This window comes from Manis pentadactyla, chromosome 18, assembly GCF_030020395.1.
Source record: "Manis pentadactyla isolate mManPen7 chromosome 18, mManPen7.hap1, whole genome shotgun sequence".
Taxonomy (NCBI): Eukaryota; Metazoa; Chordata; class Mammalia; order Pholidota; family Manidae; genus Manis; species Manis pentadactyla.
In genome coordinates this window covers 26,220,519-26,247,088 of record NC_080036.1, presented here as the reverse complement: position 1 = coordinate 26,247,088, position 26,570 = coordinate 26,220,519, and the positions used below count along the sequence as shown (strand labels likewise).

The 26,570-nt window shown below is 51.4% G+C and overlaps 1 protein-coding gene across 5 annotated transcripts in view; it reads left to right on the top strand.

Moving 5' to 3' along the window:
- NTRK3 (neurotrophic receptor tyrosine kinase 3) overlaps positions 1-26,570 on the top strand; it is a 350,817-nt gene that overhangs the window by 101,281 nt on the left and 222,966 nt on the right. For all 5 annotated transcript variants that reach the window (XM_057494679.1, XM_057494680.1, XM_036931897.2 and 2 more), the window contains exons 6-12: positions 3,883-4,040; positions 4,770-4,912; positions 5,373-5,514; positions 5,959-6,255; positions 12,622-12,645; positions 14,046-14,107; positions 14,926-15,028. In XM_057494679.1, coding sequence (XP_057350662.1) covers positions 3,883-4,040; positions 4,770-4,912; positions 5,373-5,514; positions 5,959-6,255; positions 12,622-12,645; positions 14,046-14,107; positions 14,926-15,028 — 929 coding nt within the window. The remainder of the gene's footprint in view (positions 1-3,882; positions 4,041-4,769; positions 4,913-5,372; positions 5,515-5,958; positions 6,256-12,621; positions 12,646-14,045; positions 14,108-14,925; positions 15,029-26,570) is intronic.

Sequence of the window (26,570 nt, the reverse complement as noted above, 5' to 3'; positions counted from 1 at the left end):
CTTCCTGCCTGTGTGTATCTTGCCCTCTAAGGGGAACGTCCTGAAGGACGGGGGGTGGAATCTCAAGGTTCTTCTGCAGTTTCCCGGAGACTCTGGTTGGAGGAGCATCCAGGTCTCACCGTGTGTTCCTTCTGTTGGATTAGATCTTGAAGGTAAAGGATGGAACGAATCATAAAGGAGTTAGTATGCCTGTGCCCGGAAGCGTCAGGCACGTCCAAACATCTCCCCTAATTCTCCCACCAGCTTGAAGGCGTTAGCACCGTCTGGCTTGCGTGGGGCCACTGAGACATTGGATGGACAGCAGGCTGGGGCCTGGGTGGGAGGCAGGACTGAATAGGGTGCGTGTGGCTTGAAGCAGCTCCACCAAGCCCCTCACTTGTCTGGGCTTTCCTGTCCAGGTGGAAAAGACGTATTTTTGCTATTACTTAACAGTGAATGATCGCATTTTGTCAAGTGAGCAGCTGGGAGGAGCCAGGCTGGTCTGGTTGGGTTTGCATGTAGTCAGGCATCCGGCCCCTCGGTCCAGCAAAGCTGTGCGCCTCCCGTCCAGGCCCTGCCGCAGGAATCCAAGTGTGCCCCGGCTCCACTGGCACCCCTTTCCTCCATGTCTGGGCTGCCAGCTCTTCCGCCTCCTTTGCTAAGGAGTTGCTTCCCCCACACTTCCTCCTTGTCGTGAGGGTTCAGCGGGGTGAGTGAACCACGTAAGGTGTTCAGCAGATTGCTGGGCTCATGGTAAGTGTGATGAGAATCTTATTCTGTGATTTATATTACTTCTCTCTCATTTTCTCCTGGTTGCATTTTTTTTTCTTCTCTCTGCAGAGGTGTCTTGCCTTAACCCCAAGGCAAACACCTGCAAGGCTTCTGGACCTCGTCCTGCCCTGTCTTCCTCTAGGACCCCCTCTCCCTGCCCACCTGCAGCCCTGCTCCAGCCCAGCTCCTAAGACCTCAAAACTCTTCCCGTCCACTGGTTTCTTCTCCCGTTTTCAACTAAGACACTTTTCTCCTCCACGGACTTCCTGTCTTTGGGAACTTAAAACCTTGGCATCGTTTTCCATTCTTTCTTTTTCTTCTGCAAGGAAGCCCCTGGTACCACCTTGTCTTCCTGTATGATACTCCTTCCATCTCCCCCTTCCCTCTGCCTGATCTTTACCACCCTGCTCCCGGCCCTTACCACCAAGGTGGCGGTTTGCAGATAGTGGCCCAGGGTCCCCTGGGGTCCCCAAGACCCTTTCGGGGGGACCACAAGGTGAAATGTATCTTCATAGTAGCACTCAGACACTCTTGGCCATCTACCCCCCACTGTTCTCCCACAAGCGTACAGTGGAGTTTTCCAGAGGCCCCGTGGTATTTGCCCTGAGGACTAATGACATGGGTGCTTGTGTTTTAAACTTTTCTGTTTTTTCATTCCTAATATGGCACATAGTGATAGATATGATCCATATGAACAAAAGCTCTTTGAGGCCCTCCATAAATTTTAAGAGTGAAAAGTACTTGAGACCAGGAAGTTGGAGAACCTCGCCAGGAGCTGCCAGCCTCCATGGTGCCCATGTGTGAGCGTGACAAGACACCTTCCCTGGTGGGTGTAGCCCAGGGCCAGGCACCGGTTCTGGTCAAGGGGGTGCCGACTGGACTTCGTCTCCCATTCGTCCCCTTGGCTGGGTGCTCTGAGACATGCACCAACTTCCCAACTAGGTGCAAGTGCCCGTGTGTTTATGAGGCGTCCTGACTGGCGCCTGGGTCTCTGGCTCCCTTGCTGTCCGGTGTATTCTGAGTGGTGGTGTTGGAGCCCTGCTTTGGCCACATGGTCCCCTAGCTCCAAGGGCCTCAATGGCTCCATTGCCTCCTGGATGAATTCCTAACTTCTTGTGAGTCAGTGAAAGTCCTCCATGATCCACCTTTCCTGCTCTATTCCCCAGGGCTCCTTGGTACAACCTCTGTTCCTGTGTTTACATCTCTGCCTACAACACCTGCTCTAACTCTTCTCTTGGCCTCTGCCTCCTTGAGCCCCTGGAATCAGGGGTCCTGCCCACTTTACTCCTCTTTGCATCTCCCGTTGCACCCCCAATTTTTTGTACATGACAGATGGGGTGGAAAGCATGTGGGTTTTGGGGTCCAGCGGGCTGAGTTTTGAAATCCTGCTTTGTCGCACACCGGCCGAGGGACCATGAGCCATGTGACTTAACCCTTCCAAACATAAGTGGGGGGTGCCTCAAATCCGTGGGACAATACCGGCTGTCTCCTAGGGTAGTTGTGAGAAGCTAAAGGGGCTGTTTCATTAGAAGGACAATGATGGACCTTAGCTGATGTTATGTAAAACTCTTACAGTAAAGGGCACCTGATAAATCCAAATGCCTGCATCTTTAGGGAGAACATGATTCCCCATAATGGTTAGTTCCTTTCTTTTCTGCGAGAGTGTGATTCACAGAGAGGGGTCACGGCAACGTGTGGACTAAGAGGATATTATGCAGCGGTGTCTGCCCGTTCTACCTGTGGCGTCCTGTTGGCTAGAAAACCCTGATTCCTCCCCCCAGGGGCCTTGCTCTTTCCTGAAAGCTGATTAAGTCTGACGCATGCGTAAGTACTTCGGGATTTGCCGGTTGTCAAAAATATCCTGGGTTTTAGTGCTGTTACCCCAGTGCCCCCTCCTCTAAACACCACCAGGTTCATCTCACTGGTCCAGAAAGAGAATCCTAGTGCCCCTAAAGATCCAGGCATTCGGATGTGTCAGGTGCCCTTTACGTTACGAGTTTCACATCGGCTAAGGCCCTTCTTTGTCCTTCTGATGAGGCAGCCCCACCAGGAGGGGAGGTGACTGGCTCTGTGTCACCAGGGGACTCAGGAGACCTGACGCTTCCCCACGAGACGCTCTTCTTCACCAAGCCGAGGGCTCCTGGACAGCAGGGACTGTCTTACCCGTCTCTGTACTAACAGCACTCAGCCCGCAGCTGGACATAGAACAGGTGCTAATGAGGAATTTAGTTGAATTTATGAAGGACTAAAGCTGGTGTCAGTATGGGCTCTGAGAAGATACGGGGAATAGCTAACCACCTACTCCTCAGGGGGAATAACTCCCCACCTCTCTCCTTCCTTCCTTAATTTTATTCATTCAACAGGTATTTACATGCCCGGCTCGATTATAGGTACTGGGGTGTAGCAATGAATCAAACAGGCAATGTTTCTGACCCCAGTGGAGCTTAATTTTTATTTGGGGAGACAGATAATGAACAAACAAGCAAATAGATTTTTAAAGTGATGCTGGGCAGTGACAAATATCAGAAAAAAGACAATAGTAAGGGAAGGGACTGGGCAATGCTGGGGCAGGGGTGGGTGGTGGCTTTCTTATAGGGGCAGTTAGAGAAGGCCATGTTTCCTTAATGCAGTGAGGTAGCCAGTCTAGCAGGCAGGCCAGGAGAAGAACTCTGCAGGCAGAAGGGACAGGTGCAAAGGTCCTGGGGCAGGACAGGCTGGTCATGTTAATGAGCTTGACAGCAAAGTCAGTGTGGCTGAAGAAGAGGGGAGGAGGGTGTGGGAGGAAATGAGGTCAAGAGGTGATGGAGAGGCATGATGATCCTGTGGTCCTTTGACTTTCAGCGGGACGGGACGCCCCTGGAAGAGGAGCACCCCAAGCCATAGTATTTAAAAGGGTCTCTGCCACATGACTTAAGTGGAGTGGATTTCTTTTTTTCAAATGCATTTATTAGTTTAAAAAAGAAGTAATCATGGACCTTAAAGTATTTTTTACTTTTTTTTGAGAACTTGCTAATAACCCCATTCTCTCCTCAGTCCCAAAAGAGTAGGTGGGGGCCTCTGACCTCATGGTCCTGGAGGGAGCTGGGCGACTGTGGGCTCAGGAGTTCTCTCTCCCTCTCTTCTTGCCCGCAGGCGGTTGGAGCAGAACTTCTTCAACTGCAGCTGCGATATCCGCTGGATGCAGCTCTGGCAGGAGCAGGGGGAGGCCAAGCTGAACAGCCAGAACCTCTACTGCATCAGTGCCGACGGCTCCCAGCTCCCCCTGTTCCGCATGAACATCAGCCAGTGTGGTGAGTGAGCCCCCTGGCTCCAGGGCCGTGTCCCTGAGACACAGGGATGGCGCCCCATGTCAGCCTGGAACACGAGGGCCTTCCTTTCCCCTCCGCCTTCCCAGCCTTGAACTCGGCACTGGGTGCAAATCTGTCTCACCTTTTACCCCTGGGGCTCGTGCCCGTCTCTTCGTGAGCCAGCCGTGGGCAGGTTGGTGTCAGGAATGCAGAAAGGGGCTAAGTGTGCCCTTCTCATTGGACCAGAGTCCTTTCTCTCCGCGAGTTACTTATCAGCCAGACCGGAAGGAGTGTATCTCCTTATCAGGAGCATCTGAGGTTCTTTTAGAAAAGCAGATTCCTGGGCCCAGCCATAGACTTACAAGATCAAAGTGTCTGGGGATGGGTCCTAGAAATCTGAGCTTTTAGCAAACTCCCCGTGGGAGTCTGAAGCAGACCAGCCTTTTGAGAACCCTGCCCGAGGTGGAATGTGCTGTTTGCTTCATTGCTACAGTTGTGTTTCAAGAGCAACTGCCCCACTCACTGCCTGGTGTGGGAGAGTCCAGCTGCACGGGCTTAATTTCTGACGTGTACTGGGTTGGGGTGGAGCTCGGGGGCTTGAGGCGTTCCAAGAGCTCAGGCATTACCCTGTGTCAGAATCATCATTGGCGGAGGCAAAAATGCTGCCTCAACCCAATGGGCAAAGTTTTGGTGAGGTTGCCTATATTTCACTCACCGCGTTCTCCCTCCCAGACCTTCCTGAGATCAGTGTGAGTCACGTCAACCTGACCGTACGGGAGGGTGACAACGCTGTCATCACCTGCAATGGCTCTGGGTCTCCGCTGCCCGACGTGGACTGGATTGTCACTGGGCTGCAGTCCATCAACACCCACCAGGTAGGCGTCCCAGGCTGGGCCCCATCGGGAGGCTATGGAGCCATCACTCCTCAGGCTTCATGTGCTAATTCTTAAGTGAAGCAAGAGCTGTGAGGATGAGGAAGATGGAGGGGGACGTCTGTGGCCCTGTCTTCGCAGGAAGACACACGTAGACTTGGCTGCTATCCAGCTGCAATGTTTTCTAGCCAATTCGATCTTAAACCTGTTGCTAAACTTCCCTGTGCCTTAGTCTCCTCCTTTGTGTAGTAGGTATAATGCTACCCTTCACGTCACAGGGTGAATGTGAGGATTCCTGGGCTCTGGCCTGGAGAGCCTGGCCCTTGGTCAGCATGAATTTACCCACAGTGTCCTTTACCCTCTGCCCAGCTTTCCTTTTGATTCCTAAAGGTGGTTGGGAGTTAGGTTGGGGAGCAGCCCTTAGAGAGACTATTTGATTGTTGTCTTTTTATTGGGGCCTTAGACAAATCTGAACTGGACCAATGTACACGCCATCAACCTGACGCTGGTGAACGTGACAAGTGAGGACAATGGCTTCACCCTGACGTGCATCGCAGAGAACGTGGTGGGCATGAGCAATGCCAGCGTCGCCCTCGCTGTCCACTGTGCGTGGTGCATCGTGGCGGGTGGCTCTGCACTAAGGGGATGCCCGTGCGGGAGGCCATGGCGGGGCTGGGCCGGCGGTGGGCCTGCTCTACCCTGAAGGGCGGAAGGACTCTTGTAGGGCTGGACCACACAAGTCAGTCCTTGGCCAGTCACCCCAGAAAGGGTAACCTGTCCCTGAGAAGGTGGGGTGCCTCCGACTGTGCCCCCAGGATGCTCCCGAGTCAGCCCACATCTGCCTCGAGTTCAGGCCCTAGGAGGTTGGGAGTGGGAACACTCCAGTTGTGGGCAGGAAGCCTGGGTGAACACAGTCATCTCTTGCCCTCTTTTCGGGAGGTGCTGGGGGGCACCTCTGATTCCCTCCCTTTTTGGAGCTGGGTGGGGAAGAACTGGGGCTCCTACCCCATTCCTCTGCATCCTGGACCTCAGCTGGCCTCTCCCCGCAGACCCCCCGCGCGTGGTGAGCCTGGAGGAGCCCGAGCTGCGCTTGGAGCACTGCATCGAGTTCGTGGTGCGCGGCAACCCGCCGCCGACCCTGCACTGGCTGCACAACGGGCAGCCGCTGCGCGAGTCCAAGATCATCCACGTGGAGTACTACCAGGAGGGCGAGGTGTCCGAGGGCTGCCTGCTCTTCAACAAACCCACCCACTACAACAATGGCAACTACACCCTCATTGCCAAAAACCCACTGGGCACGGCCAACCAGACCATCAATGGCCACTTCCTCAAGGAGCCCTTTCCAGGTGAGGGTGGGGCAGCTCTCGGGACGAGTGGCATCTGTGTTAGCTCTGTCATGGGTAACCAGGCACACCTGGGTGCGTATTCAGCCACCACCAGTGTTCCGTGTAAGCTGAAGTCTGTTCTCCAGTCGCTGTCACAGTTATTAGCTAGACCCCCTCACAAATGCACAGTTGTACGTATCAGGGTATATAATGTGTCACAGTAGAGAAAGCAAGGTCTTGAGAGTTGGACCAGAGTGGTGGGGGATCTTGACCCAATCCTTTATTTGTTGAGAGACTCTGGAAACGATTGCTTGCTTTTCTGAGCCTCGGCTTCCTTATTTGTGAAACAGGCATGATTCCACTGCCCCCCATAACAATCTTGTGGCTTTTAAATGACTTAAGGTCCATAAAGCACATGTCACAGGGTTTGGCACAAAGTGATGGTTCGGCCACCATCCAATGCGAGGGGCTCCCGAGTCTGTCCAGTTCAGCTCCACATGTAACAGCTGCATGAACAGAGCCTCTTTCTCCTTGTGGGTTAGTATCAAGACTTGGCTGGGGTTTGGACTTCCAGGTCTGTGGCTTCATTCCACGCTTGTTCTGTGGAACAAGACCGGATGGGGGTGTATCTGACGCTGTCAGCATGTGATGGTGCTAATGTCAAGTGGACCAGGGTGGGGAGGGGGGTGATTCAAGTCATGAAAGAACTTCATTTGAATATTTGGGAGGTGACTCTGTCTCTTTGAGCTAGAATATTTCGAATCCCTTCCTAAAATTGGAGAAGAAAACACCCAAAGAGCTGAGTGGAAGTGGTTGTAGCATCTCTTGGTTGGTTTGGTGGTTGAAGCTCTGTCCAGGAAGCCATGTATCTTTGATGACCTTGGAGATTTCTGCTGGATTCGGGCTGGAGAAACTTTTGGCCTTCAATCCCCAGGGATCGAGGGTTCTAATGACATAAAGGGGAGTATAAAGGCTGACACACAGTCACACACACAGAACGGGGGGCACCGAGAGCCAGCGCTCGCTGCAGCCTCTGCTCATGTGAAGGTGACTTCACAGCCCACGGAGGAGCAGCGGGTAGCAGTTCCAGGAGGCCTTGCGTATCTTAGCGTGAGGACACGCGGACTGGAGGTGCCCAGCGTGAGACCCTGGGGAAGCTAAGTTTGCTGCGGAGCTCCAGGGGATGAGGGCGCCGTCACTCAGCAGAGGGTCCTGATATTTGAGACCCTGATAGTCCCATTTCATCTTTATTTCCCAACTCATCCCCAGGATGCACAGTAAGAGGCCCTGGGATGCTTCCCACCGTGGGCCAGGCCAAGTTTTGTGGGAGCTGGAAGAGTCCTGGTGTGCATGGAGGAAGCAGCAGCCTTGGGTTGCAAATACTTGGCCCTCATGGGCCACAAACTCAGGCTAGGCCTCGTCGGCTAAAGGGCGGGATCCTCACGGCCGCCCACTTTCACACCCCAGTCCCTCTGACGCCCCTCTAAGGTCCGGGGACACCAAAGATTCCACTTCACGCTTCCAGGAACGAATGTCCCTGGCCAGTCCTTCCCGGGACCTCCCACACCAAGGCGGACCGCCCCTGCTCTGCGTTCCAGCACCTCTCTGGAAATGTGCACGGAGACACCGACGTGTGGAGCACGTGCAGTTTACAAAAGCTTTTCTAGAACACTCATTTGACTGTTCTACTCTGGGAAAATCCTCACTGATGGAATTTCTACATTTGCAGATTGCTCCACTGAATGTGTTCAGCCCTGCAACCTCTGCTGTGGGTCTCAGGGCCTGTGAGCAGCAGGAAAGGAGAGCCTCACCTTCAGAGCTCTGTTTCCCCCCGTGACACATACCTTTCTGTTGCCCCTTGGTATTCTTTCAAAAGAAAATAAAAACAAACTATTTCTGTGCTTACTCTGTGCCAAGCACTGTTGTGATACATGGCATCTGATGGGCTCTGGCCCCAGGAGGTGGAAGGCAGGGTGGAGTCGAGAGAAGCTTGAATCCCACCTGATGTCATTTCCTCGGACCCACCTACACCCTGCCAGCACCTCCCTGTGTGAACTTCACCTTGTTCCATGAGCCTAAAGGAATCAATGGATGTTGAAAAGGTTGTGACAGGGAAAAGGTGAGCCAGTCGTGTCCGGTGGCAAAATGTCTAAATATTCAGGAGAGTAAATTATCCAGGGGAGCAGGCAGTAAACCTTCGCCTGCTGAGCCCTGGTACCAAGGCTGTCTATCGATTCCTGCTCTTCCCACAGCAGAGGTTTGAAGGGCTGAACACATTCAGTGGAGCAATCTGCAAATGTAGGAACTTCCTTCAGTGAGGGTTTTCCCAGAGTAGAATAGTCAAATGAAAATGTTCTAGAAAAGCTTTTGTAAACTGCACGTGCTCCACACATGCCGGTGTCCCCCTGCACATTTCCAGAGAGGTGCTGGAACGCGCGGCAGGGCGGTCCGCCTTGGTGTGGGAGGTCCCGGGAAGGACTGGCTAGGGACATTGATTCTGCAAGCATGAAGTGGAATCTTTTTTGGTGTCCCCGGACCTTAGAGGGCCGTCGGAGGGATCGGGGCATAAAAGCGGGCGGCCGTGAGGAATCAGCGCTCCTGGTGTCAGGAGAGGAGGGGCCGGGGAGGCTGAAGTTCGCGTGGGGATGGGAGGCGGCCGCTGGCAGGCCCAGGGCCAGAGGGAATGTGAAGCTGGGGGGCCTTAGGTGATGATGTGACAGATGGGGGGATGTTGCCTAAGGGCCTGTGAGTGTGTTTGCATGCAGTTGTGCAACAAATGCCTGAGAGTACTTGGCAGACATTTAGGAGTAAGTGGGCTGCTGTGAGTCTTGAACGCTCATTTTGTACTTGGTCAGCACTGCCCCAGGGCCCTCAGCCTCAGCAAGGCCCCGGTCCCCACCCTTAGAGGCTTGTTGAGACGGGAATGTGGTTTCAGCCTGCTGGTGGTGCAGGAGAGGAGGTGGTTCTGTTCCTCGCCATATCTGACCAACCAGCAGCTGAAGGCGGCAGTCATGACACGGGGCTTCCGTGTGGGGTCAGCAGGGCACACGGAGGCCTCCCTCAGCCCTGCTCACGTCCGAAGCCAAGGCGTCTCTTGTCATCGCTTCTCAGTCCATCTCTGTCTGCGCACAAGCTGCTTCCTCTCTTCTCTCTTCTCTGGGCTGCGCTGCATTTCCACAGGGCCCTTCTGAGAAGTTCTGGGGCTGGAAGAGGTGTGGCCTGGGGCCGGAGGAGACCGTGCATCACATTTGTGTCCAGCCCCTGTTCATCTTCAGGTGGTGCCCTGGAAAACGGACCCATTCATCCTCCCAGCTGCTGGTGGGGCAGAGGGCAGGACGCTCCTGGGTGCCATCCTCTTTCAGGGTGGGAATGTGAAACCCCCACAGATTAGAGGGGACCCAGGAGGTCCCCTGTTCCAAGGCTCATGTGCTTCCTGGATGTGTAAATGTTTCCAGGCTCTGGCAAAGGAGCCAAGCATAGGCTGATTGGAAGATTACAGGGTTCACAGACTCGGCCAAAACATTCGGCTGGCGTGAGAATATTCTCTAATAAACGGGAGCCTTATGAGAAATATGCAAATGAGTGTCAACTGTGAATCGATCTGGCACCTCTCTTTTCTCAGGCTCTGAAGCCAGGGCCAGGGCCCCCTCTTCTCCTTCCTCCCCACAGCTTGGGCGTTTGGTCACCCGCAGTCTGGACCAGGGTGATGGCATGAAGCACGCGCTCGGGAACTTGGAGAAGCTCTGTTGTTCTGCCCAAAATGATGCAAAACAGACACAAGCAATCTACTGACAGTGCATTTACTGTAAACAGGACTTTCTCTAAAGGGCTTCTCTTCACAGACAGCATCGTCTTCCCCCAGGTAGTTGGAGGAGACCATTGGCGGCGCATATGTAATAGAGCAGTGATCACGATGCCCGGGCTCAGGCAAGGCCTGCAGCGAGGGGACGGGTGGGTGGGTGGATGGTTGAGTTGTCACGTCTCCGGGTGTGGTCGGCCGGTGGCAGCAGGAGATGGGCTTTAAGGCAGTGGTTCTCAAAGGGACCAGCAGCCTCAGCCACACCCGAGAACTTGTTGGAAATGCAAATTCTCAAGACCCGCCCCAGATCTCCTGAGTCAGAAACTCTGGGGCAAGGACCCACACTTTATGTCTCTTCTTAAAAATTAAAAAAAAAATTTTTTTAACTTCTCATTTGAAATAGTTTGAGGATTACCCAAAAATGTTACAAAATGGTCCAGAGAACATCCTTCAGCCAGCCTCCCCAAATGTTACCATCTTACGAAACCACCATGTACGATGAATCAGGATGTGAACACTGATACAACGCTATCCCCGAAGCTACAGACTTTATTTGAATCTTATTAACTGTCCCACTGCTGTTCTTTCTTCTCTAGGGTCCAGTCCAGGAGTACACATGGCCCTTAAGTCAGCCTGTCCCTTTACTCTCTTTAAATCTGAGATGCGGTTCCTCAGTCTTTCTTTGTCTTTCATGATCTGTGCCCTTCTGAAGAGATACCCAACTAATTATTTTGTGAATTGTCCCACAGTTCCGATCTGGCCCGCAGTTTCTCATGATTAAATGCCAGTTATGCATTGCTGGCAAGAACCCCACAGGAGAGATGCTGCCTGCTTTCAGTGCATCCCGTCAGGGGCGATGCACAATCTTATTCCTGGGGGTGGTGACCGTATCACTTGGTCAGGAGGACGTCTGCCAGGTTTCTCCGCTGCAAGAATGATTCTTCTTCCCTTTGTAATTAATAAGCATAACATTTTGAAACTTTGTAAAAATCTGGTTTCTTAGCATGCTCTCGCACATTACGTTTAGCATTCGTTGGTGATCCTTGCCTGAAACAATTATTACGGTGGTCTTTGTCCATGGTAATTTTTCTTTTTCCATCACTCTTTCTCCATTTATTAATTGGAATTCTGTTGTAAGCAAGAGCTTTCTTTTCTTCTCGTTTATTGACATCAGTATGGCCTCATGGGTATTTATTTTGTCTTATGGTTTATAATCAGTGTCTTAGTTGCTTAGGGCTGCCATAAGAAAATGGCAGTGACTGAGTGGCTTCAACAACAAAAATTTATTTTCTCATGATTCTTGGGGTTAGAAAAGTCTGAGATCAACATGTCAGCAGAGCTGGCTGCCTCTGAGGCCTCCGTCCTGGGTGTGCAGGTGGGCGTCTTCCCTCTGTGTGGGTCTGGGGTCTAGAAGGACACCAGTCGGATTAGTGCCCACCCTAATGACTTCATTTTAACTTAATTACCTCTTTAAAGACCCAATTCAGTCATATTCTGAGGTTGGGGGATAGGACTTCATCACATGAGGTTTGGGCAGATGTAATTAAGCCCATAACAATCCATGACTGTCATTTAAAAAATTGTCTTGCTCAAACTGTCCCAAATTCAGCCACTGGAACCCCCTGACATTGGCTCCTGGTCCTTTCTCCCTGCCCTCCTTTACGCTTTGAGCACCTTCTAGTACCACAGGGTGTTACGGGCACGTAGTGTACTCTCTCTGCCCCAACCCTGAAATTGTGCATTCTCCCACCATCCCTTTTCTTGGAGGGTGGCAGTGACGACCCTCTAGAGGATTCTGCCCCATGCTGAAGTCTGAGCATCTCTGATAGAGTGGTCAAGAGCCCAGACTTAGATTTGAATCTAGCCGTATCCCTTCTTAGATGAGTGAGGTTCAGTTAGGTACTTCATCACTACAAGCCTGCTTCCTCTTCTGCTAAATGGGGATAATGCTGCCCACCTCCTGGGATGGTTGTGAGGATTCGGTGATATATTAACACAGAGCACTCAGCATAGCCTCTGGCTCAAAGTCAGCGACTGGTAACACTGAGCTTCCATTAGTAGGTGAGCCATTTCCATTTGAGCCGAAGATCGAACAGTACGTTTTCATCTAGGCGATGAGCAGATTCTAGAGGGATTCCCGAGAATGTCTCAGTGACCTCCTAGAATAAACTCTATATTGATTTGAGGAATTTTGTCTTTTGAGATCATAGCCGGCATTTTCAAGAAAAGTCAGGGAAGCCCCCCCTGCAGCACTTGATGTTGGCCCTACTGCACCGCCGGCGTTCCCAGCACTCTGGGAGCCGAGGGAGGGCTGTGGGTCAGACGGTGTCTACATCTAACTTCCCATTTCACACTTTGGTGTCTAGTCCTTAGGTGGGCCGGCCGCCTCCCTTGAAATCAGGGACTGTGTACCTCTTACTCCTCCATTTGGAAGACGACCTCCTAAGGAGTGTAGCGTGGGGAGGGGTGATAGGCCAGGGATTTTAGTTTCCAGTGCCCGGGGTGGGAGAGATTGTAGCTATTCGGGAGACACAGGGGCGCCTTCTGGTCTGTGTTGCATTTGTTAATTATCTCTTTCTTTTTTGCAGAGAGCACGGATAACTTTGTCTCTAGTAAGTCCACTTCGCCTCTTGCTTTGAAAGGGATTTATCTGATACTTTGGTGACTTGAATCCAAAGCCCCCTTTCCTCTTCCACCCCGTTCCCCAGACCCAAGCAGCGCAGAGCATCCGAGTGAAATGTGGACGGGAACCAGAGCATAGAAATACCCGTGGGCAGTGCCCAGCCCACGTGCCTCGGGCAGCTGCTCTGTGTTCCCCCAGGGCGCTTTCTAGGGTCTGCATGTGGGTGTCCTTGCCTGGATGGAGGGGGTGTGTCAGGAAGGCTGCGGGGTTCCACATACCCCGCCGATCATCTGTTCTTGCGGAGAGAATGCGGAGCCTCAGCCCGTCAGTGTGTCTCGTCTGCTTCAAGGGCCCCAGTGTTTGGCTGGGACCCACCTCGTGCGGAGCTGTGGTTCTCACAGTCCGACAGGCTCACGTGTCTTCAGATGGGGTCACTGAAGCTCAGTTTTTAAGCAGTGTGGGGCTAGGGCTAGGCCATCCCAGAAGGAAGGAAGGATGTGCTGTTTTGCTCATGGGTTGTGGGGAAACCTATATTTGTCCCTTTTTTTTTTTTCTGCCCTGTGACGAACTAAGGGCAACAGATGCTGCCCTGTCTGCCCCGTGTGCGGCCTGAGGTAGCAGACAGCCATGCTCAGGACAGCCCTGGCTGTTTGGCACAGGTGTAAATGTCACCTGTGACCCTTTATTTGCCCTCCATCTTAGAGAGCTCCCCATCTCACAGGGCGTCCTTCCAGAGAATTCTGAATCGGGGCCACCTCTCACCAAGGAGCTGACCCTAGGTGGAGGACAAACTGCACCTGGCTCGCCCTCCGGGCCTTGCCGGGAGAAGGTGGTGTTTCCTGGTCGGATGGACTTGGGGCTTCACCTGAGCTGCCGCTGTGTCCCCGAGTCCGCCTCGGGGATTTCTGGGGCCAGCGGCCTCCCAGAGCTCCCTGAGGAGCAAAGAGGGAGAGAGGGAGGGCGTGGAGAACCAGGGACGGCAGGGGATGCGGAGCGGAGCCGCGTGTCAGTGACAGCTGCCACCACACGGTGTGCCCGACCCAGACCCTGGCCGCCATCCCAAACCATCTTTCAGCTCTTTCTATCCAGTAGCTCGTGGCCCACTTTGCCTAGGTGACCGTCTCTCCTCTGGGATGGGCTGGGGGTGGGAGCGGAGGTCCTCAGTTCTTACGGAGCCTGCCCTTGACCTGTCAGCACCGGCCGGGCAGCCATACGTGGACCTGGTCTCAGGGGTCCCCGAGAAGCCTGGGAGGTCAGGACAGCCTGGCTTTAGGGGAATGTTGCCCAGCGGGAGCTCTCGAGGGGGCTTGGGAGCCCGGCAGGGACTGTGGCCGAGCCTCTCGTGACCAGGAAGCTAACCGGCCTCCTCCGTTTCTGTTTGATTTTCAGTCTACGAAGTGAGCCCCACCCCTGTCACTGTGACCCACAAACCCGAGGAAGACACTTTCGGGGTGAGTCACCTCTTGGTCGAGAGGAAGGTGTTTACTGATACGGTCATTTTCAGACGTCAATTTAGGAGCTAACTTTCCCAAATAGGACCTTACTTGAAACTGCAGTATGTGTGGTGGAAAAAAAAAATGTGCTGAATGACCTCCTTTTAGGCTGTTGAAACCTGCCTTGTTTGATGAGAATAATTCATTGTTTGAGGAAGTCTTTGAAGATGTGCTCCAAGCCCTAGGGTTCAGAAGAGAACGGTTTGAAAATCCCCGCTCCGTTAGGAGCCTGGCTGGGCCTGATTTCAAGGGACTGCGATTTTGCACAGACCTTTTACAGAGTCAAAGTTGCTCAGAGAATCTCGTTGGGTGGGTTTTTCAAGCCCCCCCTCCCCTGCCCGACTCTGAGAGCTTCCCCTGGGAAGGACGGGTCAGTAGTCTTTTTAGAGTTAACATCTTCTCAACCTCTTGGGTAGGAGTAATATGTAAAGAGTATCAGTATGAAGATACAGAATTTGCTTGTGAATTAAAACAAAAAACTGCAGACAGGGACCTCTGCAGGCCTGCTCTTGTATTGCTTATGACGGCCCCCAGACAAGAGGGGCTCACAGCGTGAGCCATGGAATGTTCTCTGATCAAGCTGGGTCATCTGTGTGTTTTTAATGCTCTTAGGGTCTCATAAATCACTTCTTCTAAGGACTTGACTCAGTGGCAAAGTTCTGAGAGGCTGCAGTCGCTCCTGCAGTAGGACTGTTTCCATGTGGGCGTGCAGGACACCTTGTAGGGCACTTGGGTTTCTGGGGCTGACCTCACTGTCTGTTTTTGGCCCCTAATAGGTCTCCATCGCTGTGGGACTTGCTGCCTTTGCCTGCGTCCTGTTGGTGGTTCTCTTCATCATGATCAACAAGTACGGTCGGCGGTCCAAATTTGGAATGAAGGGTAAGGTGGAATTTTCACGTACGAGGGTCTCATGGGAGATTTTGATCAAAGGTGCTTTTCAATCTCCCTTTGCTCCCTGAGAAGGCCAGGGCTTCTGTGTTCCTGGGAGAGTCTCCTGGCCTGGCCTCACCTTTATTTTTGTTAATGATGGCTTTAAGGCATTCTTGGTGTCTATGGGACAAAACTATGGGCTTTTATTGTGAGTACTGAAAACATTGCTTAGCTGGGCTGCTGCAAGGAGGATATTTTGGGAAGAATGTTGGACTTGATGGCAAATGAAGAAGATGTAGGGTTTTTTCAATATTGGTGGATGGAGAGACTCCTGGTTGGAAGAGCTTGTTTTTCTCTTACGTGCACCTACCTGTGGAGTTGTGATGAGAAGGTATTCACAGAGCTGGCGGTAGGGTGGTAGGCTCTGGCATTGAAAAATTACCTGTGCAGTGGTATCTTAGCATGCAGCTCTGCACAGAGTCGCAGAACGGATGCCATCAGCAACATGATTGCTTAATCTGTTGGCCAGCTTCCTCAGAGTACTCAACCCCATTATGGCCAGGGTGGGTGTGGGACGAGGCTCCCCACCAAGGCTCAGGGAAGGGGAGTGGCCTGAGAGGGGTGGACATGGCGAATTAGCATCCATCTGCTGGTCCCAGGGATGCATCTCACCAGACAGCTCAAGGTAGGCTGGATACCAAAACAGAACCTTGAATTTCAAGACGCACCCAGCCGAGGGGTCCATCTGTGGCTGGTGTTAGATAGGAGATGGGTAGGGAAGGATGGTGAAAGGCTCAACAAGCCGTCAGGTTGCCGAGTTAGGATCCAGGTTGGGGTTTCCTGATGAGCTCATGGGATCCCGGAAGAGGAACTTCCATGGCTTTGACACATGAGCTGGCATTTGCAGTGAGGGTCCTGGCCTGGGTCCCGCAGCAGAGTGAATGGGTGAGACTCCCTGGGACAGCGGTCCCCTGAACTTAGATGCAGATGTTTTGCATGCACATGGCATGGGGTGGGGGAGGGGCAGTGGAACGAAATGGAACTAGTCCGTCACTTCTCTTACACTCTGAGAAGAATCTGAGTACCCGAAAAGTTCAGAACACTGAAATACAGCAAGAGCTCCCTGTAGAAGAACAGAAGGGCAGAAGACACAGTGCACACTGCCTGGCTTCCCAGAAGCCTTCTGCCTCTGTGCTCTCTCTCTGCTCTTGATTAAACTAAACAAGTCATAGCAAAGCAAGCCAGGTTTTTTTGCATCATATGAAATATTTTGACCAAGAGATACATATGTGCAGACAAATTATAAAGAGGGGATAGAAATTTGGCCCGAGGCCAGATGCCTTAAACACGATCAGACCACTCTTAGGCACTTTGATTGGAGATGTTTTTATCTGCCAATACTCCCCTGTGCCAAACAGGGCTGCTTCCTAGGTTTGGAAGAGAGTGACCACTGAGCATGCTCTGAGCATTCAGTCTTAGCATCAGCCCTGGGCTCCCGGCTTTGAGAACTGACACCATTGCTTATGCAGTCTTCCCATCAGGGAGGAACCTTTTGAGCTCTTTCCCCTTCCACCTGAAAAAACATCAGGGCCTTGAGCGAAGGGAAGAATGGGGCACCGTTGCTCTGCCCCCGAGGAGGCGCGTCACCAGCTGAGACCCTGTGACACGCTTGGCAGCACTGTGAGAGCAGATTTTTCCTATTAATTGTCATCCGGTGTCTGGAACAGTGAGTCCCCATGTCGGATGGATTAGGCAGCTCCCAGGGCGGGGCGCCCCTCAGCTGTCCTCGGAGCCTCTCCCGGGCTGAGCTGCTCTCTCGGCCCTGGTTGGGCCGGGAGAACATATCCCCGTAGGTGGAAGGGAACTGTCCCCTATTCTAAGGTCAGGCAACCTGAAGAGGTTAGGCTAGAGCGAGAGGCCAGATGCAGTGGTATATCCAAGGCTGACCTTGTTCAGAAGGAAGCCTGCTTCTCTCTCTGATCTTTGTTAAGCCAGATGGTGTTTAAGCTCACGTTAGGATGGGCAAGGAAATGTCCCAGGCTGCGTACACACACCATGGATCTTTTATTGCCGACGTTCATCCCAGCCTGGGAAAAAGAGTGAAGGTGTGGGGACCAAAAGTCCAGGCAAACCTCCCTCTCCTCATATCCACCCCATCCTCAGCTTTGAATTTTCAAATCTGGGTTAGAATCGGTGATGTTGCTTTTTTGCTTTTGTTGTCAGCAAAGTTACTTAACTTCTCACCGCCTCTGTGTCCTCAGTGGGGGTGACTCGACCTACCTCACCTCGCTGGGGTGCTGTGAGGTGGGGACCTGTGTGTGATGGGCATGTAGATGGTTGTAGTTTCCTCTTCTTTTCTTTATGTAAAATCCTTTCCAGTCTCCTTCCATTGTCCGTCCTCCCAAGACTCCACCATACCCCCTTTTGTCCCGCACAATATACAGTAAACAGTGTGTCGATTCTCCATGCATCCCAGTGCATTGTCATTATTTTGCTCATACGTCATCTGTCTGTCCAGCTAGAGCAGGACAACTTGGCAGAAGCCATGGATCACTCAATGCCATGTGCCTGGAGCTTCACACAGGGTTTGACAAATGCTCGTTGAACTTAGAAATGAATGACTTTAATTTTAATGATTCAAAAAAGCACAGCAAGCATGGGCAAGAAGGGCTAATTTGGAACTCGGAGGTGTCTGGGCAGTGGGATGTAGGACAGGGTTGACGGGGGAAACGTACTAATTTCCACCACCCCATGTGTGGGCCTGGAACACAGTGTATGGATAAAGAGGAATCATTACTATGAACTTTACTTCCCTCTGTGTAATAAAAATATACAGAAAAATATAAAGATTAGTATAATAAACACTCATATTCCTGCTACTCAGAGTAAGCAACTATTGCTGTTCAGTTTTATCCTTGGAGTTAACGTGTTATTTCTGGAATAAAGAGATAAAACAGTATGGAAACTACCCTGTCACCAGGCCCCCTGCCCACCCCCATTACCGTAGGCAGCCGCTAGCCTGGGTTTGGTGGGCGTCTGCCTCTTCCTGCTGCTTCGGCACCCCTGCCCTCCCCCAGGGCTCACCCAGTCCCTGCCAACAGCCAGAGTAGCAGCTGCCTGCACCCTGGCGAAGCTAGTGGCCCAGTCTGAGAATCGTGTTTGTTCTTCTACGAATACGTACATCTGTCCCTGCATATGTATTTGTTTTGTTTTTTACAGGTCACATCTAGAAAACAGTCAAAAGTGTATGAATCTCTCTGTGTAGATCTTACTAATCAATTTTATTCGGACATGAGAATTTAGGCCATGACAGTTACAACCAGCATGACTATAGACTGTAGTATTCCCAAGAGTCACAGATACATCCAGTGTGGGCAGACATGTATACATATGCATATTTATGTATACACATGTGTGTGTCTGTTGCTTTATGCACACGTTTATATTCGAAGTTTCCTTCTGCAGCTTACCTGTGTGTTAGCAGTCTCTCCATGTTGGTATGTAGAGGTATTCTACTGGACACCCATTTTATGGGTGATGAAGGTATTAACTAGAGCCTGTAGAAACGAACTGAAATGGCTTTGTCTCAGACTCCTCTTTACTTTTATCAACTGCCGTCTTGTCCAAAATTTGGGCTTGGGGAAGGGTCACGTTAGGACGCAAGCTCATCTTCTGTTGGCATGACAAAGCTTTTTAAATGGTGCTGGGTGGACAGTGGGTTTTTGTTAGGCTGTTGATGAAGCCACTGCCTTAGAGTGGCACGGTGATCCTCGTAGTGCTGTGTGGCATTTGGAACAGCCCTGGGCATTTGGAACCGATGCCAGCACCCCCTGCTGGAACAGGGTCTGGAGGCTCCCCACTGTGCTGGGTGGTGAGACTTCTGTTGCTCAATCGCCGGGAGGTTGGGAGGTAGAGGCTTGGGAAGTTCAGGGCAGGGGGTAGTTTACTGGGAGATGGAGATATATATATATATAAATATAAATATTCTGGTAGTTTAACAACTAACTATATTGTGCCAGTGCATCCTGGGTGTACAAGTGACAGGGTTCAGGATTTATACCAAGCTCTTCCTCACAAAATACATTTAAATGTGACATGAAAAGACCGCGACAATGATGTAGCGGGGCTGCCCGGCATCTGTACTTACAGATGAAGGAACAAGGCTCAGAAAAAGAGGTGGCTTTTTCCTGTCTCACGGTCTGCTTTGGTGATTTGGGTCTAGAACGTCCTGCGATGGTCCCACCCACTTGCCGCGGTCACCCAGATGGCCCAGCGCCTTGGCCGCCCCGCTGTGAACACCCAAAGTCACCTGCCATTTTTGTTTCACGTTGTTAGAAAAATAACCAGGTAACATGCTAGTAGATCTTTAAGTAATAAATGATGCTCTATAGTTTCCGTTCAAGGTGAGTATCATTGTTATTGAATGGAGAAAGAAGCGAATGTGTGGGTTCTTGCAGCCCGTACAAAGATCGTACACTGTTTGGCCTCTTGCCCTTTGACTAGCTGATAGGCACCGTTAGATTCTTCCAGATCAGAGAGGCTGTGGCAGCTCCCTTCACACTTCTTGGCTTCCACAGCCCTTAGGGTTTTTAGGCGAATGTCCCCGTTGTCAGATAAGGAGACAGACTCAGAACAGCGGTGACAGCCAGAGCCCACAGCTAACTAGGGTAGGCTGGTCCTGCTTCCCCCACGCAGGGTGTGTGCGGAGCCTGGCAGCGAAACGGAGCTGGATCGTGGATAAGTCAGCTTGGTTCTTTCAGAGCTTTGCCTGATTATCTTTGAATGCCGCCCCGCTTGAACGGGGCTTTCAAAAATGCCTCATTAATCTACTTTTCTCAACTGGGGTACCCCTGGCCTGGGGGAGAGGTGGGAACTGATGGAGAGTCTGGTTTCCCAGGCAGAGAGGACTTCGTTTCTTGCTGGCCGTGGGGTGGGGGGTGGGGAGACTGCACGGCGGGGCAGCGGAAGGAAGCCGCAGGCTGGGAAGGAGGCGTTGAACGCCGCTGCCCGGGCTTCCGGTAATACCTTAAGTGCTTCAGCAGCGATTGCTTGCTGTTCCTCCTAATGGCTGGCCGTGTGCTGGCGCCTCTGATGGGCCTGCGGATGGGCGCTGCAGGACTGTTCCACTGTGAATTAGTGCCAGTTAATAGATACTTAAAGTAAAGTGGTTGCCTATTTGATTATGACTGGAGGTTATTAACATTTTTTCCATAAACAGATGGCAACTGCCCTCTGAGTGGGTTTGTAGAATCATGCCAGAGTCTTGATTTGGAGGACTGGCTCCTGCCGAAAGATCTCGGGGGCTGCCCGTGTTGAGTGGTCTTGTTATTTCTCTGGTTTAACCGCTTGGTTTAGGGGAATGATTATCGTTGGGAAGGAGTCATTTTGTCCTCTCTCCTAACTGTGGAACATAACTGAGCAGGTTCTCTACAGCGGAACGGAGGTGGGGCTGGGAGGGATGTTGGACTCCTAAGGTTTGATGCTGTCACGGGCAGCATTTTAGAGGGGCTGTGGGTCTGTCACCGTGAGCACACTGTCGGGGGGAATAGATGCAACGAGGACGGGATAGAGATAGCAGACTTCTAAGACAGTTGAAATGACACCTGGACCCCAGATGAGGACGCTGTGGGTACCATTGATAAGACAGCTTCTTTAGCCCTGAGAAGTACACTTGTTTAACTTCTGTGTACTAGAGGGTCAGAAGCCTAGAGGGCCAGGCAGAGGTGAGGCTGGGTTTCCTAACCTCGGATGTGCCCATGCTTCCTTTTTGCTTGTGTTTCTCTCTTGACTTCTTTTTCTGTTGCCTTCTCTGAATTGAGATATGCAAGGGAGGAAGGTGCCTCTGGCGCCTGCGGTGATCCTGCCCTTGGGGGTCCTAGCGTGAGACCCCTGGTGCACGATGGCTCTTTCACCATAATTTGGAGGGCGGTTTCTGGATCCTTTTCCTGTATGGGTATCCTAAGGTCCTTGTATCCTCCTCGCAAACATTTCATGCCCTCTCGCTCTTTTCAGACTCTGCCGCCCGTCCTCTGACCCCAAAGAATAGTCCTAGCATTTGCTCAAGTCTGAGTGAAATAGGTTAGGTGTGCAGCCAGTGCACAGGCAGGGCAGAAAGTAATTGAAGCCAGGAGCCGTCTGCTTCCCTTCTTGCTCGAACGTCAGTGCGAGTTTCTGGCTGCAGATGAAGCCTCTCCCCACTTGGGGACTGAGTTCTTGAATGCAGCATCCCAGAGCGTGAGAAGGCTGGAGGGCAACGTGTGTTCTCCTGGCCTGGCCTTGCTGCCCTGTCTTTGTGGGAGCTTTGCAGGCGTGCAGAGCAGCTCAGTGCCAGAAGAGCCCACGCTGTCACCAGTGGTCATGTAAAGGCTGGTCTGCTTTGTTGCTCTCTCTCCAGGGCTCCAGGGAACCAGCTGTTTCCCAGCACTGACTCTTCTGCTTGATGGGAATTCCCTGGGAATACAGTCTGCTGCAAAATGTCTTTCCTCTGTGTCTACCTGTGGGCTGGCTATTCTTGGCAGGCCCCTGCGTCTGTTCAGCAGGGCCAAGGATGACCAATATGCTTGGTTCCATAGCCACAGTGATCGCCTCTCTGTCTTGTTTGATTTTGGCCGGGGAACACAGTGTTCACTAATCCTCGTTGTTGCAACTGGTTCCCACAGGATTAACAGCCCTTTGGTACCTCAGGTTAGAAGCTCTCAACCTTTCATCCCCTGGTACACATGTGACAGATGGCAGTCTTATGCCTTACACACTCCTGGGTATAAGCAGGCTTTGGATGGGTGTTGGCTGTCATAGTACTTCACACCTATGAAAAATACATCGGAATACGAGTTAGCAGAAAAGATTTTTAAAACTGGGAATAAAATCAAATGCATACTAATTTACCCTTTAATATGTCATGAGCTTTAGTGATACTGTTATTCATCAGAAGTCCTGGTGACACCCTTCCCCATCGATCCAGACATCCTACTGCACTGTGGCACCAGAATGGAAAATGGAAAGGGTTGGGGGCTTCCAGCCATGGTGTTCTCAGTGCACTTTGCCCGACATGGTTTGGGCCCCTGCAAAGCCAGGTTGCAGCAACTGCCCCCAAAAGAATCCCCCATCTTTTCACGGCACATTCTTTCCATCTCCGTGTTTTCTCCTGTGGCTCCTGGGGGCTTTCTCCAGCTCAGAGGAGGCTGTGGCTGTGGAGAAGCCTCCACGTGGCTGCAGGGCCGGGGCCCTGTGTTGATGCAGCTCATTCTTGCATGAGCTCTGAAGAAGAAGACTGGGGTGTCCAGGGAGCAGCCCTCAGAACCACAGGCAGCAAAGCAAAGAGAAGGGAACACCTGCTGATGGGAAAACATGTTTTTGGGCGAGGGGATAAAAGCCACATGCTGAAAACGAGGAGCAGCACGCCGACCGCTGCAGTTCCCGGGCCCCAGCTCCTTCCTCCACTGCACTGCGTGCTGCGCAGCCATGGCGTGGGAGGAGCGGGACAGGGTGGTGGAGGGGTGTGCTGCAGGGGGAGGGACGCCACCCCTCGTCCCCCCGCAGCTCAGTATCCAGGTGCATGTGCCGCCTGCAGCTTCTGGCAGAAAAGAGGAGGGGCTCTGGCTGGTCTCCCCTGAGGGTTAATGACTCACTCTTCTCCCCTCCCTGCACCCCAGTATGTCCAGCTGAGAGAGGGATCCACCAGGTCACCCCGGTGCACCCCCCTTTATTCTTTCCTCTTGTGTTTATTCTGCTTCTACAAACCAGGGAGGGATTTGCTGGCATCTTTGTCCTGGTCTCCAAGCCAGCTTCTCCCTCGGACAGGTCTGGCCCCCTAATGTGTGGGACCCAGTGCAAAATGTTCAGAAAGTATTAGAATTTCAGGAGAGCTGCAGCAGAGCATTACACCCCGAGTGGGGGGCTCTTCTGAGTGGGAGGCCGGCGTGCTGGTCCTTGAAGCCGGCCCTGCTCCCGTGTGGTTTTGAACCCTAGAACCTTTATTGTTTCCTGAATAGTGAAGAAGGAAAACAAATTCTGTGCTTCCTTTTTATTATTCTATTTCTTATTTCTGTTATTATTTTTAAATTGATGTGTAGTTGATATTCCATCTTATGTTGGTTTTTACCTGTGTTATTAAATCCTCCTCCCCCCACTAGTGCAGTTACTGTCTGTCAACACAGGAAGATGTTACAGAATCATTGGCTATATTCTGCATGCTGCACTTCCATCCCCGTGACCAGCTTATATTATGGTTGAGAATTTTTGTGCCCCTTTATCCCCCTCACCCTCCCCACCCATCTTGTGCTTCTTTTTTAGAGAGAAGCTGGGATTTGGGGGGTAAAGGCAAGAATATCAGCTGACTTTTCACTTCTGATCATAGCAGCAGCAGAGAATGGGAGGCACTGAGCATTTATTGAGTACCTACTGGGTGCCAGATGTCTAATATAATGCTTAGTCTTCATAGGTGGCTATTCTCCCCATTCTAAAGATGAGAGAGCTCCTAGTAGTGGTTAAGTTGTCCAGTGTGATGTGGCTGGTCAAGTTGGAACCCAGGTTTTAAATGAGGTCACTCGAAATCAGTGGTTCTCAACCTTAGCTACCCATTCTAATCACTTGGTAAAATTATATAAACTCTTTAATCCAGGCTGCACTCCAGACTCATTAAACAAGATTCCAGAGGTGTAGCCAGGCAAGGGCCTGCTTTCTCACTCCTCGGGGGGGTTTTAGTTGTGCAGCTGAGTTTGAGAAGCAGTGGGTAAGTCCAAGCCCCAGCTGCACATGGAGCGCAGGTCGTGTATGCAGTCCGCTGCCCAGCAGATCTGATTGCCTTGGGAGCTTATGCAGTGTGCACATGCCTGGGACTCACCCCACACCTGCTGGTCAGACATGGGATGAAGTGGGAACAAGCCATCTCTCCAGGTGATCTGATGCTCACTGAAGTTTAGGCGCCACTGTCTTAAACCTGCGTAGAAACAACGGATGGTAATATGGCCGGTGCTTCTTGCACTGCCACATGCAGATGCTGGGAATCGTGATCAAGTGTGGATCCTGATTGGGCAGGTGTGGAGAAGGGCTGAGAGTCAGCATTTCTAGCCAGCTTCCAGGGCTGCTGCTCCATGGTCCACACTTCCGTAACGGGACACAGGTCACGTCTCTGCCCTCCATCTCTCCCTGTGCGCCATTACAAAACCGGCCGGCCTCCGAGGCTTGCTTTCCTGGCTGCAATAATGTGAGTATGAGACTACAAAATGTAACCACTACTTCTAAGGCATTTTGGTTCTACTCTCTTTGGATAAATAAGCTGCTTATCTTCCCTAAAGCAGTTTCTGCAATGGCTTCTTTGGTTCAGACCAAACTGCTTCTTCCTTCCACTCAGGGCATGTGAAACGCCTGTTGGTCTCAATGACAAGTGTGAGGTCGATCAACACTGACATCCCCGCTGAGGAGAGCTGTGGGCAGAGCCCCAGGGAGACCAGCAGGCAGTGGGCGGACCGGCATTCCCAGCCCGGATTTCCTCTCCTCTTCCAGAAACTTCCATGTCCTATTTGTTATTCTCCCACAGCTGATCTGGAAGATAATGTGAGGGGCTGTGGGAAACCGTAGAAACGTGGCTGGCACGTCCAAGAGCAGATCAGGGCAGGGTGGAGGAGGCCCTATCGGTTAAGTCGGTGTCTGCCCAGGCTGCCTGCTGGCCTCCAAGACACTGCCCTTGGAGGCTGGAATTGCCTTCCCCGCAGGCCTGCTGTTTGCTCCAGTGGTCTGTATTTCCACTGGCTGCTTGCCCTGCCCTCCAGTCTACTGTGGAATACGAGTTGCATAGTTGGCCAAAGACTGGAGCAGTCTCTTTGTCAGTCCTAGATATGCCAAGCCTGTCTACCTGACAGGCATCTGGAGATCAGAGGGGCCTCTACTGTAGCAGCCGTGCAAACCTGCTCCCATGAAGGGGATGAAGAAGGCTAGCGTCTGTCTGTCTTCCAGAAGGGCCTGACGTGAAGCTTGGGGAGGACGTCTGGGTGGTTCTAGGAACTGCCTTTCAAAATGAATCCTTCCCAATAAATTGAGTTCAGTGGTTTGGGCTTAGACCATCGGCAGGGGTACTTAAGGGCACCCATTGTTGACGGTGCCTGTAGGAAAAGCAGCCAGGATTTCAGCCAATTATTAGTCATTACATGTGGAAATGGCTCCGACAGCACCAGCCCCTCCTGGGCTTGCTTCCCAGCAGGGAGAGGCCTGCCTGATGGGCTGTACGTGGAGCTTGGGGCCTTCTTAGGAGAAGCACTGTCAGAAATTAGGGGCCACCCAAGAGAATGGAGAAAAGGACACTCATGTTTCCTGCTGCTGAGTGTGTGGATTGGGGCAGCCTTTCTGGAAGATGGTTTGGCAATTTCTATTACAAGGCTATGATCATGAAAAGCTCATGTTCCAGTAACTCTTCTTTTGAGAATTTCACCTAAGGTAATAATCACAAATGGCCACTCAGATTTCTGTGCATGGATATTCACCCCACTGCAACTTAACACAGTCAACTTGGTAAGGTAAGAATTGCTTAGCTATCTAATGATAAATGGCTAGTTAAGCACATTATAGTCCAGGCATATGATGTAATTCAGTGCAGACCTTAACAATGACAATTTTTAAAAGTTGATTTTTAATATTTCTAAAGAATATACATGCAAATAATAAGAAAGCCCAATAGTATAAAAGACACTCCTAGGTCCGAATCTCTGCCCTGATTTCCTGCTCCTGGGGTAGCCGCTATTTAGACATTCTTGTATATCCTTCCAGAGACAGTCAGTACTATATCAGGATGCATGTTTCCCCCTGACTTGTACGCAGTTGCCAGCTTGGATTCACATTGCATATTATTTTGCAAATAATCTATCTTTGAGATCATTTCTTATCAGTTCATAGAGATCTACTGCTTCCTTTTCTTCTTTTTTTTTCCAGCTTTATTGAAATGTAATTGAAATAGCACACTGTGCAAGTTTAAGGTGGACGGCATGATGATTTGACACGTGTGTATTTACTGCCCTCTTTTTTTATGGTTGCATAGTATGAATGATATTTCTGAGCAATATTTATTGACATATGAAAATGTTAATATATTTTCAAGTGAGGAAAGACTGCAAGCAGTTTCCATTTGTTTTTGTTGTAAAATAGAGAGAATATGTTCATACATACGTCTAGGAAGAATACTGTGACCCTATAGGTAGAATGCAAACAAGTGATATCTTTGGTTGGTAGTATTATGGGTGTTTTTTTGTTTTATCCCTTTGAGATTTTGGTTTTCATTATCTTCCAAGTTTTCTGTGTTGAACCTTAATAACAAAACCAAGCAAGGAGCTGCTAGAGGGGTAGACTGTAGTCCCTTAATGGATGTAGAGTGCTGACCCACTCCCCACAGAGGCTCGATGTGCCCCTGTGGGGGCAGCCTGGGCTCTGGTGTCCTTTAGATTGCTGACCACACAGACTGGGACTCCTCCGGCTGCTTGCATCAGAATCATTGGTGATTAAAATGCAGATTCCTGGGCTGCATCTCCTGAATCCAACCCTCTGGTGGTAGGTCCTAGGAATC